The sequence below is a fragment of the Pteropus vampyrus genome, unplaced genomic scaffold (genome assembly GCF_000151845.1).
Source record: "Pteropus vampyrus isolate Shadow unplaced genomic scaffold, Pvam_2.0 Scaffold45, whole genome shotgun sequence".
Classification (NCBI taxonomy): Eukaryota; Metazoa; Chordata; class Mammalia; order Chiroptera; family Pteropodidae; genus Pteropus; species Pteropus vampyrus.
The window spans coordinates 1,543,068-1,559,177 of NW_011888826.1; the positions used below are offsets into that span (position 1 = coordinate 1,543,068).

Below are 16,110 nucleotides of genomic sequence, written 5' to 3' on the forward strand. Positions count from 1 at the left end.
TTGCCCAGTTGCCATTGTGACTAAATGTGTCACACACCAGTAAGGACAAAATGCACTCTGCACCCTGGAACAGACCAAGAAAACAAGGTCATCCTGTCTAGTCTGGGTCCCAAAATGAATGAAATCTTTTTTCATAAACCGGAACTCCCTCGCTAAAACAATTTTACCTCCAAATTTTGTTGTGCTAATGAGTAAAAAAAGCATGTCATAACCGTTGTAAATAGGATAATCATGTGAAAAAAAATGCAGTTTTTCTACCACTGAGAAAGTGTATGATGAAGATTATACCTGGTAATCTTGGAATTTTACAGCTTTCTTCTCCATTTAAATAATTACTGTTTTACAAACAAGGACTCATTGACATGGACAATGGACTAGTGGCTACCAGAAGGGAGGGGGAAGAGGGAGGGGAAAAAGAAATAAAATGTTAAATAAATAAATAAATGTAAATAAAAAAATAAAAATAAATAACTAATTACTGTTTTATTTGGCAAGCCATTCCTTCTGAAGTCAAACTTCTTTACATTTGTTGTAAGAAACCTCTTTTATTGTTCTTGTTTAAATTCTTTTCTGTCTGGGTCTTCCTTTGAAGGTTCTGTAATCTAGCAGGTTAGTGACTCTGGTCTCTTCTCTAACAACCCAAACCCAATCAGGCACCAAGGCTAATGATTCTCATACCTAACATCACTCTCCTCTTGACTTCCCCGCCTCTGGAGTATGGCAACAGTCCAACGCGTCCCCTGCTTCCAGTCCAGCCTTCCTCCACATCTCTCTTACGTACTACCCAGCAGCTTTCTCAAGCACACATCTGATCAGATTACTCCTTTCGTATCAGACTGAGAATTTGAATGGCAGTTCTACCTAGCACTTAGGCAGAAGAATTCAATAAAAATCCTTTTAATCAATTGAGTAAGCAAAACCTATATGAGTATGTACATGTTACTTATCCTATCTGAATAGCTATCTACTCATCTTTAAAATGAGACTAGAAAAATGTCATAGTATCACTATGAAAATAATGTGAAACAGTCTGTTATGTACCAAGTACGTTACTTCCTTTTCCAAACACTCATCTCCACCACTTCCCAAAGAGTACTCTACTCATTTGTGATTTTATCAGCCAATATTAATCGTCAGCTTACTATGTGCCAGGCACCTTTAAGTACAGGCAACATACAATTATTTAGACATTTATCTTTCAGCTCGCATTCCAGTGGGGCAAATACACAAACACAAAAATAAATACTTTTTAAAAATACACACACACGCACGCGTGCACATGTGCGCCTCACACACATACCACACACCATCATAATGCCAGCATTGTAAATGCTATGAAAAAAAAAACAGAGGCTGGGTAAGGAGCTAGAAAGTCACGACAGAGAAAAGGAGATATTTTAGTTAGATTTCAGAGAGGGCTTTTCTGAGGTCACCTACACAGCTACCTGAATGGCATGAATGAGCCCAGTGATCTGGGGGAAGAACTTCTGGAGAGGCAGAAGTATAAGCCCGAAGACCTTGAGGCAGTAATAAGCTTGCTACGTGAAAAAGAGCAAGAACAGCAGAGTGGCTAGAGGGCTGTGAGCAGTACAGCATGATCTGATTCGTATTATCTGAAATGACTCTCACAGCTATGTAAGAATTGCTGCTTTGGGAGAAGTGTTAACACAGCTATCGGGCAAGAGGCTCTAACAAGAGGGCACGTGAGAGATAATGACAGCCTGCGCTAGGGTAGAAGCAGTGCAACTAGAGGAATGTGGTCAGATCCAGGATGTTTGGGACATACAGCTAAAAGAATCTGTTAATGGACTGTATGCATGTGGACCATGAGGGAAAGAGAAGAGTCAAGATGGCTCCTAGGGTTTTGGCCCACAAAACTGGTGAATGAAGGTGCTGCAAATTGGCCTGCAACCGCCTGCAGGGAGCCACAAACTATGTGAAGCCCCCAAAGCACTGGTGTTCTTCTAAGTCTCATTCCCCGCCTGGAGTTTCCTTCAGGAGTTTCCCCCAGCTCCTCTGCTGAGACAACTCCTACAAGTACCTTTATGTGCTCTGGGAAGAGTCCCCAAAGCTCCCAGGTAATTATTTGTGCCTTCCTTTTGTTATCTGAGAAAACTTTGCATACATCTCCATTTAACTCTTACTGGAACTTATTTAATTTTTTAGTTAAAGATTTGTTTTCTCATTAAACTTTAAACTCAAAGAGAAGGATGGTATTTTTTGATTCTTGGTGAATTAAGAAAAAGTTTAATCGAATATAAAAATATATTTTTAAAACACTGTATTTTCATAATAACATGTTCATTTGTGAGGGATAAAGCATTATTAGCCTTTAGATGCTGGGGAACTCTTCCACAGGTTTTATTTTATCAGAATATAATGTGATATAAGATTCACTGATAATTGACGTATAGAGTCCAACCCCTAACAATCTGAAACACTTCTAGAGGAGGTACATTCCACGCCCACTAGTGTCCCCACACTGATCATCTCAACAGCAGGCACACATGGTGAACATTAAAGCATAGACAAACTGAGGAGTTCATGAGATGGACAACAAAATAAAGGACAGAAATAAGAGGAAAGAAGAATATGACATATAGTATAGAGGCCTTAGAACACGAGAAACAGAATGGAAAGCAATTAAAAACCTCCATGCAGGGGTGGCTCCATAGTGTAGCAGTCAGCACGTTTGCTTTTCACGCAGAAGGTCCTGGGTTCATGCCCCAAGTGGAGCCACGGACCATACTCCGGGTGCGCCAGGCCCCAGGTGCATGACGCGAGCGTGTGGGAGGAGACACCCTGCCTTCAGAGATCCAGCTCTTAAGGGGAGACAGCGACATCCGTAGGTCAGGCGTGGAAGTGGAGGTGGGGGTAGGAATTAAAGAGGGGGGGGGGAAAAACAAAAATCTCCATAGAACCTAAAAATGTTCCAAATGCCAATGCTAGGCAACTTCTGCCAGTCAGCCAGTGCTTTACGAACAATAACAATATTATTCTATTTAGGTTATAAACAGAATCAGGCTTTATAAACATGAAACTCCTTGTGCTCTAGTCTAAATGCACTCTGGACTAAAATTAGAAAACGTAGCTCAAAATCCTAATTTCGTAGAAGATTTAAACAATCATACAGATAGAGATGAACAAAGAAAACATCAGAAAGTCCCACCTGCTGCCCTGGAGTCAGTGGCCCACGGTAACCCATTCCCTTCAGAGAAATCATACTAGATTCTTTTTCACCCTCACACATCAAATCCATATTAAGACTTTCTCAGATCTATCCAAATCTATGCATTCCAACAACCTGAATACTGCCACAGCCTCTCCCTAGCTCTAGGTTTATTACCCACAAATCTACCCTCTACATTGTCAGTAGAACAATCCAACCAAAAGATAAATTTGATCATCTATGTCCAACTTGACAAACTACAGTTGTTTCTAATACTGACAACAGTGATTTTAAAACTGTGCTCCTTGGGCCCAGTAATAAACCTCTACATACATGGTCAACTGATCTTCAACAACAATGCCAAGAATACACAATGGGGAAAAGATAGTCTCTTGAATAAATAGGTTTGGGAGAACTGTAAAGCCATATGCAAAACAATAAAATTAGACCCTCATCTGACATCATACATAAAAACTGACTCGAAATGGATTAATGAAAAATATAAGATCTGACCCTGCAAAACTCCTAGAATAAAATATAGGGAGAAAGTTTCTTGACATTGGCCTAGGCAATGATTTCTTAGATATGACAACAAAAGCACAGACAACAAAAGTGAAAATCAACCAGTGGGACTACATCAAACTAAAAAGCTCCTGCACAGCAAAAGAAACAATAAGCAAAATGAAAAGGCATCCTATCTAGTGGGAGAAAATATGTGCAAACGATATCTCTGATAAGGAGTTAATATCCACAATATATAAAGAACTCATGCAACTCAACAACGACAAAAATAAACAAGCTGATTAAAAAATGGGCAGAGGATCTGAAAATACATTTTCCAAAGAAACAAATGGTCAACAGGTACATGAAAATATGCTCAACATCACTAATCATCAAGAAAATGCAAATCAAAACCACAATGAGCTCTCACCTCGCACCTGTTAGGTTGCTTATCAAATGGTCAACAGGTACATGAAAATATGCTCAACATCACTAATCATCAAGAAAATGCAAATCAAAACCACAATGAGCTATCACCTCGCACCTGTTAGGTTGCTTATCAAAAAAAAAAAAAAAGATACCAAATATTTTTGAAGCTGTGGAGAAAAGGGACTACTTGTGTGCTGCTGATGGGAATCAATGGGAATATAAATTGGTACAGTCACTATGGAAAACAGTACGGAGGTTCCTCAAAAAATTAAAAATAGAACTACCTTATGATACAGCAATCCCACTTCTGGGTATAAATCCAAAGGAAATGAAATCAGGACCTCAGAGAGATATCTGCATTCCACATTCGTAGCCGCTTTATTCACAATAGCCACGATATGGAAACAACCTAAGTGTGGATGGGTGGATGAATGAAAAGAAATGTGGTATTTACGTACAATGGAATACTATTCAGTCTTAAAAAAAAAAAAAGAGAGAAATCTTGTCATTTGCAACAACATAAGTAAAAACTGGAGGACATTATGCTAAATAAAATAAGCCAGACACAGAAGAACAAACACTACATGATCCTACTTATAAGAAGAATCCAAAATAGTCAAAATCATAGAAGCAGAGAGTAGAATGGTGGTTGCCAGGGGCTGGAGAGAGGGAGAAATGGGGAGGTATTAGTCAAAGGATATAAAGTTTCACTTATACGAGGTGAAAATCCTACAGTATTTGTATGTCACAGTGCCTATAGTTAACAATATCATGTTGCACACTTAAAATTTTGCTAACGGGATAGATCTTATGTTGTGTTCTTATCACAAAATAAAGTAAAATAAAATAAAGACGGTGAGAGAAAATCTTTGGAAGTTACGGGTAAGTTTAAGGCATTGATTGTGGTGATGGTTTCATGAGTATATACTTATCTCCCAATTCATCAAGTTGCATTCCTTAATTATGTACAGGTTTATGTCAGTAAAGTGTTTTTTTTTTAATGCTTCTTAGAACCCTAATGAGGATGATGAATGGTCTCAAACAAAAGCTCTGAGATGTACACTCCCACCTCCATTCAACTGTCATTTCCATCTGTTTTATACGCTGAGATTCCTTATTAGACTTCACCTATGGGTTTCACAGCTTAAGAATCAGTTTGAATTATTGAATTGTACTCTTGAAACCTATTTGATTTTATTAACCAATCTCACCTAATAATTTTATTCAGAAAAAGAAATAATCAGTTTAAAAAGCAATGACTGACAGGATCAAGTCCAAACTCCTTCCGATGGCACACTGGGCCCATTGGCTCCTTGCTGCCTCTCCAGCCTCTGCTCTTCCCCTGGCCTGCCTCCAAAACATCTACTAGTCCCCACCTAGCATGCTGTTTTTAATTCCCTACCTTTGAACATCCCCTTCATGAAAACTTCCTGGGGGTAGGAAGAACTACCCCTTTTCTGTGCACTCATCATTCTCTGCGCACTTTTCTATTATCAGGTAACATACTGAATTAAAATAATCTGTTTATATACCAGACTTCCCTACTAGATTATGACTTTATCTTTTCGTAGCCCCAAAGCCTGGAAAAAGCTTCAAACTTGGCAGACAGTCAATAAATGTTTGAAGAGTGATGAAATTAACAGAAACAATGAATCATTTTTATATACTGCAAAGCCCTTTTACAACAAAGAAAACTGCTAGACACGAAACTAAACATTCCTCCATTTGTTTTCAAAATGTATGTGCAAATCTGAATTGAATTTCCTTAATAATTCACTGCTATGAATACACCAAAATAAACAACTGTGAAGCAAAGTCAATATGATAAAATATTGTCAAGAATAAGTGAACACTTACGTTACAGATAAATACACACCAGTATGCTAAATCTTAATATATACAAGAAGGAAGGGGGAAAAAACTGAAATTTATTGAGTGTATTCAATGTATTAATGCTTATATTCAACTGTGCTAATACTTTAAATACATTACCTCAACAAAAACCCTGTGGATATGTATCTCCATTTTATTTACTTTAATAAAGCTCAGAGGAGTTAAGGGATTTGCCTAAGATCACTAAACTAGTAGACAGAACCAGAATGCAAGCCCAGGTCTTGATCTCAGATTTCTACACTTTTTACTAGTTGTATGAGCCAGTCTGCAAAATCATCTGTCCGCACACTGATCACCAAGGCACACGGAGCCTGTGGCAGGCTCTGCACATTATCCTCTTCCTCCCTTCTCAGCCCATTAACACTCCTCTCATGTTTCCCACTCACTCAAAAAGCACAACTTTCCAGACAGCAAAAGTCAAAAGTGCTAAGACCAGCTCTGCCTCTTCACGAGAGCCTCAAGCTGTTTCCACCACACTATACTATCTCCCTACAACAGCTAATTATTCTAAGAAGGAAGAATTTTCTTCCACATTTTTTAGTATTTTTTAGTATTTCTCTCATAGAAGCATGACCATGAAAAAGTGTGATGCAAAAGCACATGATTACACATGATTCACAGCCAATCAGTACTTACTGAAGATAGGACTGCCAGTTCACTTTGTTCGCCCGAACTTCTGCAGCCTTGGCAGCAATAATGTTGGTTGGTACAGCAGCATCCACAGCACCCCGGATATCCATTTTAGTCATTTAAATTTTATGATCTTGAATGTTTTCCAACAGATCTTCAGTTTTGATGCAAGGTAAAACCAGAATACCAGGTGTTATTTTTTACTACTAACTATCATTAATAATATCATCATTACTACCTTAATCTCCCCAGGCATTCAACTCAAATATTAAATATCCTAAATATTAAATATTAAAATCATTATATTTCAAATCTTGCCCAATTATGTACTGCTCCATAAAAGTGTTCTCTATAGGTCTTTACTCTTCCAGGAAATGTTTTTTAATTATTGGCACAATATTGCAGTAATATTTTTTAAAGTAACTATTTAAGATACTAACATCAGAAATCATGCTTAAATGGAATTGGCATACAAAATAGGAAAGTATTTTAAATGTATACAATTGGAATCAACTTTCCTCTTCTGACAAAAAAATAAGAACCTGTATGGTACAGAGAGAACCAATTATTTTACTTACGTTTACTAAGCATCATTTTGAAGTGACATTTTAAAAACCTATAGGTCTTTCTAAAAGTATTCATTCAAATAAAAATAGCTAAATTGAGAATGTAATTTCTTAGAAGACAGAGTTTTCTTTTTTCAACCAAAGTTCATAGTATTTTCTAAATCAATTTTAGGAGAAATTTTTGGAACAAATACCAACTACAATTTAGGTACAGCCAACAATGGGTGTCTAGCTTGATGACAAGAAGCTAGCAAAAGAGATTTAAGTAATTCTCACTACTAAACTAACAGATAAACGTTTAAGCCTGATTTTAACACGACACAAAATACAGAGGTTCCTTTCCATAAAATATAAATTCATGGTTACGGCCACAAAGAAGCTAAAATTCTATTCCAAGACCCCAATGACCTTAGTCAGTTTGAAACTTAATCTCTGCATCGGAGAATTGCTGCCTAAACAAGAGCAAGGTGGACTGGCAGGGCCCAAGTAGAAACTGGCTCCATCCAGGCCAAGCTGGAACCCTAGAACCAAGCAGGCTCAGCCCCAGCGCCCCTCTTGGGGTAGCTGAAGGTGCCTCAGTGCTGTCATTTAGGTCTCTGAACAACTCGAACCTCCAGGAGGCCGGGGCCAAGGCCCAACCGTAGGGAAGTATGTTATCTGTCCTCCGCCCGCCGCCCCTCACGTTCCTTGACCCAGCGGGGAAGGTTCTACAGTTTCGTAAATCTAGTTGAGGCCTGAAAAGAAAGAAATCTGGGAACCCAGAACAAGAGGATAGGAGGGGCCTGGGCTGCGAGAAACCGGCCCGCACCAGGGAAGGTGGATAAACCGCAGGGCTCACCTCACTTGGGCAGTGCCCGAAACGGAACGACCTGAATGTGGCCTTACTTCGCGAACCCTGAGGACCCTACAACGCACCCAAAGGCGGCTGGGAGGAGGAGGCAGTCCGCGGCGTCAGGGCCACCGCCGGGCTGAGGCGCGGAGTCACAATCGCTCCTATCCAGAGGCCTAGGAGGCGGCGGGAGACTCAGACGCCGTAACGTGATGAGGGTCCAGCACCAAGGACACGTCAGGGCTGCTCAGGTAGAAGGAAGCCGAGTAGCCGCAGTAGAATGACAGAAGAGCGGGTCACGTGACCAGAGCCTTGTGACCGCCCGGAAGGCGGAAGCCGGGAGGGTTCAAAACAGCCAGAGGAGGGGCGTTGCGCTTTGGAGGGAGTTGTGTGGATCCCGGAGTTAAGAGTCCGGACGACCTGCAACACAGGAGCCTCCGAGTAGCGCTGAGCTCCAGCCCCGGTTGGCGGGTAGGAAGGGAGGGCAGAGCCGGGGGGCGGGCACGTGGGGACACCGAAACCCTGCGAGCCCTCCCTAGTCCGAGGTCTCCCGCCAGAGGCAGAGAACTAGGCCGAAACTCATTTATCTTAAATTTGAAAAGTTTAATTTAGTGCTTTTAAATAGATTGCCTTTCACTCGCTTTTAACAGAGAGAAAGATAAACACTAATTTCACATAAGTAATTGTGTAAAGATACAAAGGGGCCTTACGTGATATCCGTTATAGTTCTAAAGTAACACTTTTGAAAGAACTCTAATGCAAAATGTTGACCTTTTTAAATTTGAGTAATGGATACATAGAAATCTCTTATATTGTTCTATTTATTAAAATTTTTTAAATAAAATTAATGCTGTGGGTAGAGTTTATATGTGAATCTCTAACCTAAGTTGATAATGAACTTGCTTACCAAAAAATAGTTGGAATTAGAGTCAAAGTGGAAATAGAATCAAAAAAAGATTGCAGGTACTAACCTCAATGATAGTTTAGTAAAATAACTCATTGGTAACAAAGCTATAGGTCACAAAACTATTCCCTTTAACTATAATATTTTAAACTTAATAGATGTTTCAGAGGCTCTGGAAGTGGGGAAGTTACTCCCTCAGGGGTCTTGAAACTGTGTGGAACTTTTGAGATTATTGCAATAACTAGGGATAGAGTGCTCCTGGCATTTGGTGCCCAGAGACTAGAAATAATAAGTGTTGGGTAAAGACACCAGCACAGTACCTCACACAGGCATTTTCCAGCTGAAAATGTCAGTAGTGCTCCTGTAGAGAAAGTTGATAGATGACTGTCTCTACCTGATTAATTTGTCATTCCAAATATAAAGGCAGATTTCAGGCTGTGGTGTGGACATGTCCTTACTATTACAGAATGACAACCTTATAAAAGCATCTGAACATAAAGCTGGGGACTGCCAAAAAAATAGCATAAATATCTACCCAACAGCACACTCCATAACCAAGTAATCAGACTTCCAGGAATCTCTGCTGCTATTAGCATGAATGTGCAAAGATAAGTGTACAAGAATTTTTAGTGCGATATTTTTTATATAGCAAAAATATTAATAATAAAAATAATAGAACATGATCTGTATTTCTCAGTTTAGGCTGTCATAACAAAACACCATAGACCAGGGGATAAAAACAGGAATTTATTTCTCATACTTCTGGAGACTGAAAATCCAAGGTATCAAAGTGCTGGCCATTTCAGTTCACGGTGATGGCTCTCTTTCTGGCTTGCAGATGGTCACCCTCTCCCTGTGTCACATGGTAGAGAGAGGGAGCTCACAGAAGAGCTCTCTCCTGTCTTATAAAGACATTAATTCTGATAGAGCTCCACCCTCATGATCTCAGTTAACTTTAATTATTTCTATACAAGCTTTATCTCCAGAATAGTTATAGTGAGCATTGGGGCTTCTTCATATGCCTTTTTTTTTTTTCTATGCCTACAGCACCTGGTCTTCCTAGGTGGTCTCCCATCCAAGTACTAACCAGGCCCGACCCTGCTTAGTCTCCAAGATCAGACGGGTAGCGTGGCCGTAGACATTCATATGCCTTTTGAATGAACACAAATATTCAGTCTGTAGCACAACCCAAATTTAGTCCAACAGAGGAATGGAGAAAATAATACAATATCAGATGTTGAAGTATTACACAACTATTTTTTAAAAGTAATATAGAGCTTTGAATTCTGACACAGGAAGAAATATTAAGCAAGAAAAGAAAGCTCAGATAACGTACATATTACTTCCTTCATTTAACTGAATAAACATTTATATGTGTGTCTGTGTGTAAATAAATTCTATTCTGACACATCAAAATGCTTTTAAACAATGGTAACTGGGGAGTTGTAATATGCTGACTTTCAATTTTTACTTTAAACACTTCTGTATAGTTTGCATGCATTTTAATCAACATGTACTACTTTTGATGGTTAAAAATTGAAGATAGAACTCATCAGTTTGAGGTCTTGAGGGGTTTTGGAGGGAGGTTATTTAGTTAATGTATTTATTTTTAAGTGAACTTTGATAGTTTGTCTTTCAAAGAATCTATCCATTTCATTTAAATTGTCTAATTTATTAGAATAAGATTGTTCCCAATATACCCTATTATTAATTGGATATCTGTAGAATTGGTGCTGAAATTATCTTTCTCATTGCTGATAGTGTCATGCATTGCATAATGACATCTCTGTCAACGACGGTGGTCCCATAAGATTATGATGGAGCTGAAAATTCCTATCACCTAGTTATATCATAGCCATCATAATGTCATAGTGCAACATATTACTCATGTGTTTGTGGCGATGTTGGTGTAAACAAACCTACCGTGCTGCCAGTCATATAAAAGTATAGCTATACCATCTAAGTTTGTGTAAGTATATTTCGTGATGTTCACACAACAAGAAAATCGCTTTATGACACATTTCTCAGAACGTATCCCCATTGTTAAGTAGAGCATGACTGTATGATTAATTAGTAGTGTCGAATCACGTTTTTTTTTCTCCTTGCTAGAGGCTTATCGATTTTCTTGATCTCAAGGAACCAGCTTTTAGTTTCATTGATTTTCTCCATTTGATATGTTTTCTATTTCACTGATTTCCACTCTGATATTTACTATTTCCTTCATAACGTATTTTATAAAACACAGAATGCATTGTTATTGTTTTTGCTTGAAACAATCTCTTAATGAGAATTAAATAATTTTTAAAGTCTTTGTATTTATTCTCAGAGTTATCACTTCCAGTGTTCTTCATTCTTTTGTGTATATCTAGATTTGGGGATTTGGTTATCATTTTTCTTCTGCCTGAAGGACTTCACTTAACATTTCTCATGGTTCAGATCTGCTGGTGAGTAATTCTTATAGCATTTGAATATCTGAAAATGACTTTATTTTGCCTTCATTTTTGAATGCTGTTTTCACTGGGTAAATTATTCTAATTTACAGTATTTTTTTTCCCCAGTACTTCAATTCTAGCTTCATAGTTTTTTTTTTTCTCTTAGTTTATTCTCTGTCTTATAGTTACATTATTCCTGATGAGAAATCTGCTGTTATACTGAGCTTTAATTTTTTTCTTATTAATGTGTCTTATTTTCTCTTTTAAAGATTTTCTCTTTAACACTGATTATGATGTGACTTAGTGTCATTTTCTTTATGTTTCTTGGTCTTTGGGTTCATTGAGATTCTCGCATCTGAAAATTTATAGTTTTCATTAAATGTGGAAAATTTTTGGTCATTATTTCTTGAAGTATTTTTATGTCCTGTCCATTGGAGACTCTAAATTCGTGTACATTAATTTGCTTGAAGTTGCCCCACAGCTCACTAATGCTCTATTTGATTTTTCAGGAGTGTGTGTGAGTGTGAGTGTGTGTGTGTATGTGTGTGTGTGTGTGTTTTAAATTGGATAAATTTCTCTTGCTATGTTTTTAAGTTTACTAATGTTTCCTTCTGCAATGTCTAATCTGCCAGTAAGTCCATCAAGTGAATTTTTCATCTCTAAAAGTTCTATTTGGGTCTTTTTATATCTTCTGTATGTCTACTTAATATGTTTCACCTTTCCTTTAGCCTCTTGGATACATGGAATACAGTTATAATAACTCTTTTAATGTCCTTGTCTACTAATGCAAACATCAGTGTCATTTTGGGATCAATTTTGATGGATTGGTTTACCTACTCATTGTGGGTCACACATTCCTACTTCTTTGCACATCTGGTAATTTTGTATTAAATGCCAGAACTGATGAATTTTACCTTGTTGGGTGCTAGGATTTTTTTTATTCCTATAAATATTTTTGAATTTTGTTACCTACAATTTGATCCTTTGGGTCTTGCTTAAAAGCTTTGTTAGGCAAGACCAAAACAGTGTGGTCTAGGGTTAATATTTTTTAGTATCGATGCAAAACCCTTCTGAGTTCCAAATACCCAATGCCCTGTGAACTGTACGTGCTCACACTTCAGCCTCTAACAACAAGTGCTATCCCTAACCCCTTGTGAGCTCCAAGGGTTATTTTCTTTAATCTGTTGGATAGTTCTTTCCCCTGCCTCAACTCTTCTCATGTGAATACACTGATCATCACTCAACTGAACACTCAAAGGGGACCCTCTGATGTCCAAGTTCTCTCTCTCTGCAGCTCTTCCTCTGCAGTACTCCAGTACCTGCCTTGGCCTCTTCAGATTCCCCACTCCATCCCCTCACCTGAAAGAGACCACTGGTCTCCACCTGGGCTTCCCTCCCTGAGCCAGAGCCTGAAAACTTCCTCAAAGCAGTAAGCTAAGGCTTCCACGGGGCTCCTCATTCGTTTTCTGTCATTTGAGGATCACTGCCCTTCATGACTGAAATCCAATATCTTGAGTAGTGTTTTTTATACCTAGTCAACTTATTGAGTTGTTTTTGCTGAGAGGGTAAATTTGTCTAGTCATTCTATCTTGGCCAGAAGCAAAAGCCTGTGTTTCTTTTTGAAAGCAAATATAAAAGAAAAAATGTTCATAGAAAGAGAAGCAGAAACTGATTAGATACTAGTAAACTTTCAAAAGCTGAGAGTTAATGTTATTTTTTAAATCATCCAGGTATTTCCTGCTTTTCTTTCGCCCAAGACTTAAATGACAAGTTAAGCTTTCATCAAAATGTATTTTGCTTCTTCTTAAAATGGTCTCTTTTGGTCCTCCTACAGCATCCTGCATTTTCCTGTGTCATCATTATTTTTAGTCCACACTTATGAGGAAACTAGTTTCCACTATTGAGATATAAAATATGTATCTCTAATTTTGGAAGAAATCTTACAATTCATGTCATGGTTGGTTTCTTAAAGACAAAGAATGTATGCAGAATTCTGGAATGTAAACAACAATGTTATAAATCATGAAATGTCAAGAATTTCTGAGGAAAAAATGAGAATTTGAACCATAAACCTGAAAAACCAAATATCAAAATCTTTCCTTCTTATCACTTTTGTTAATAACCTAATTATGGGATTTGAGTTGCTATGTGAATGAAGCTGATACAGGATGACATTGGCATAAATATTAAATGACCAGAGTTTCATCTATAATATCCATGTAAACTTTCTTTCTGTAAGTCAGTTTGAAATCAGGACATAGCCTGTTCTATCTTGATGCCTACAGCATCAAGAGGTTAGCAAAATATATTTGAGAAAAACTGATTCTATCTTCTGGAGATTGCCCTGGAAGTTTAAATAAAATAGACCCATTGATGCTAATAATTGGGACATGTTGAATTTGAAATTCATATGGAATGACCTGGTAGAAATGGCAAGGAATCCATTAAATCAATCTTTCTAGAGTTCAGGATGGACATCTGGACTGGAGATATGATTTGAGTATTATCAGTGTGGAAGATAAAATTCAAGTCGTCAGAATGGATGCAGTTGGCCAAAAGGGTGGAAATTAAAGGAGGCCGAAAGCAGAATCCCCAGGGACATGACCATTTCTGGATCAGAGAGAGGGAAAAGAATAATGAAAAGAAGTTTCCAGATAGATAGGAGGGCGAAAAAAATCTATGGAAGGCTGACAACATCAAGGAGAGAGTTTCAAAACAGAGGGACTGCCTTACCACATCAGATGCTACCGCCAGGTCAAGGGAACAGGACCTAAATTATCCAGTAACTAGGAGGCCTTTCCTGGCCTTGGTGGCAGAAGTTTCAGAGCAATACTGGGGAACAATTATAGTTTTATAGAATTTTTTAAAAGCTAAAGTTAACAATTATCTTTTTGCATGATCGAAGAGCCACTCATTTAACTTGCTTGGCACAACTAAATTCCAACAACCAATCTTTTAATTTATTTTTATATTTCAAGGAGCTAAGATCTGGCCTATTTTCTCCTTAGAAATTTATAAAGATGACTTGTCACCACCATCAATTAAATTTATTTATTAACGGGCCGGGTTTTAAAGGAAACCAAGTAGAGAAAACTTTCACTTCATTCAGGCAGACATTTTTCCCTGAGGCATTCACATAAACAGGGACTTTAACCTACTTACGCTGAACACACCTCCTCCAATTATCCTGTTAGCTCAGTGGTGGAAAGGGACCCATTGTTCAGGGCCCCAGTGCAGGCCTTCATCTCCAAAGTACTTTTAAATATCACATTTTAGATAACACGAAAATGAATTTTTTAATGCCATTTTACAGAAAGGAGTCAAATGTCGTTGGTAGATCTAGGAATCATTCTAAATACATCATGTCATGTGTGTATATTTTTGATCAGAGTAGAGAAAATAAACCAGAATGGGTGAGAATACCATATATAATTTCATATTTTGATGAATTAACTAAAAATTAAACTTGATCTCTATCAAGTAGTTCAATTTAAAGTATTCTGTTGAAATCTCTAAACTTACTGAATTGTAAAGGTGAGAGGACATAGTGAAAAAAATCTATTCTGTAATAACTTTCTTATAAATTGCATATGAAAGTATCTAAGCAACAATATCAATGTGTCAAGCATACAGATACTAAGAACAGATTAAAAAAAAGATTGAATTTATTTTTATTCTGAGTTAAAATACATTAAAAACTTAGAAATAACGTATTAAACCACTGATATAAAATTGACTTATATAGTTATCGTTATGGGCTAAATTGTTCCCCTACCCCCACACCAAATTCATATGTTGAAATCCCAATGCTCAAACTGTGACTATATTTGGAGGTAGGGTATTTAAAGAGATGATTAGGGTGGGCCCTCATCCAGTATGACTGATGTCCTTATAAGAAGAGATTAGGACACAAACATTGCTGAAGAATATGCACTGCCTCCCTATTGCCTGTAGAACAAAATTCAGACTTCCTGATCTAGCATTCAAGGCCCCCTGTAGTATGGGCCCAGCACCTTAAAAAACTTATCTCCTATTATTTTCCTTGTGTTCTAGTCTAATTGTTATCACATGCTTATCAGACTTGATGGGTTTTGTGTCCTCTCCACCTCTCTCCCTATACCAGGAATGCCCTCCTGGCTCTCCTCTGTGTAGTCATCCTCACCCAAGATCTATCTACAACCTTTACTATCTATATCATTCGATTGCTACTTAATCCAAACCTTAAACACTTCTCTATATTTTTATATTAATCTGATATCAAATTTACATAGGTATACACTTCGTGCATTTATTTAACAGATTTTGGAGATTTTCTGTGTCAGATTGTGTTAGGTACTGGGGATACAATGTCAAATAAGATATTGTCTCAGATCTCAAAGCATTTACAGTATTGTTGGGGAGGAAGAAAATTTAAACCTTTAATTTATTTACTAAGCCTTACATTAAGCATCAACTATGTGTCAGAAACCACGCCAAACTTCAGAGAAAAAATGACTTGTGGGAAAGAAAGACATGTAGTAGATCATTGTAGTGCAATATAGATCCCTTGATAACCTCTTCGTGCATTAAGGCATGTTGTAGCCTCAGCGGTAAGAAGGAAAGGGTAAGAAACAAGAAAAAATAGAGTAAGAACATCAGCATTCAACTAGCTGTGAAAATCACCATGGGACACGTCCTAGAACCCTGGGTACTGATCTCAAGAAAGCCAGAGTACATCTGTTTCCCACACAGTAAAAGAGAAGGGGATCTTCAGATAC

The 16,110-nt window shown here is 37.8% G+C and overlaps 1 protein-coding gene across 6 annotated transcripts in view; it reads right to left on the bottom strand.

The window, feature by feature from the left end:
* Positions 1–8,328, bottom strand: part of ATP6V1H (ATPase H+ transporting V1 subunit H) — a 124,643-nt gene extending 116,315 nt beyond the window's left edge. For 3 of the 6 annotated variants that reach the window (XM_011359156.2, XM_011359158.2, XM_023530040.1), the window contains exons 1-2: positions 8,027–8,328; positions 6,629–6,776 (exon numbers count right to left, since the gene is read on the bottom strand). In XM_011359156.2, the coding sequence (XP_011357458.1) occupies positions 6,629–6,741 (113 nt within the window). In that variant the 5' untranslated portion in view covers positions 6,742–6,776; positions 8,027–8,328. The remainder of the gene's footprint in view (positions 1–6,628; positions 6,777–8,026) is intronic. The other 3 variants (XM_011359154.2, XM_011359157.2, XM_011359155.2) reach the window with 3 other exon arrangements.
* Between the last annotated feature and the right edge of the window lie 7,782 nt (positions 8,329–16,110).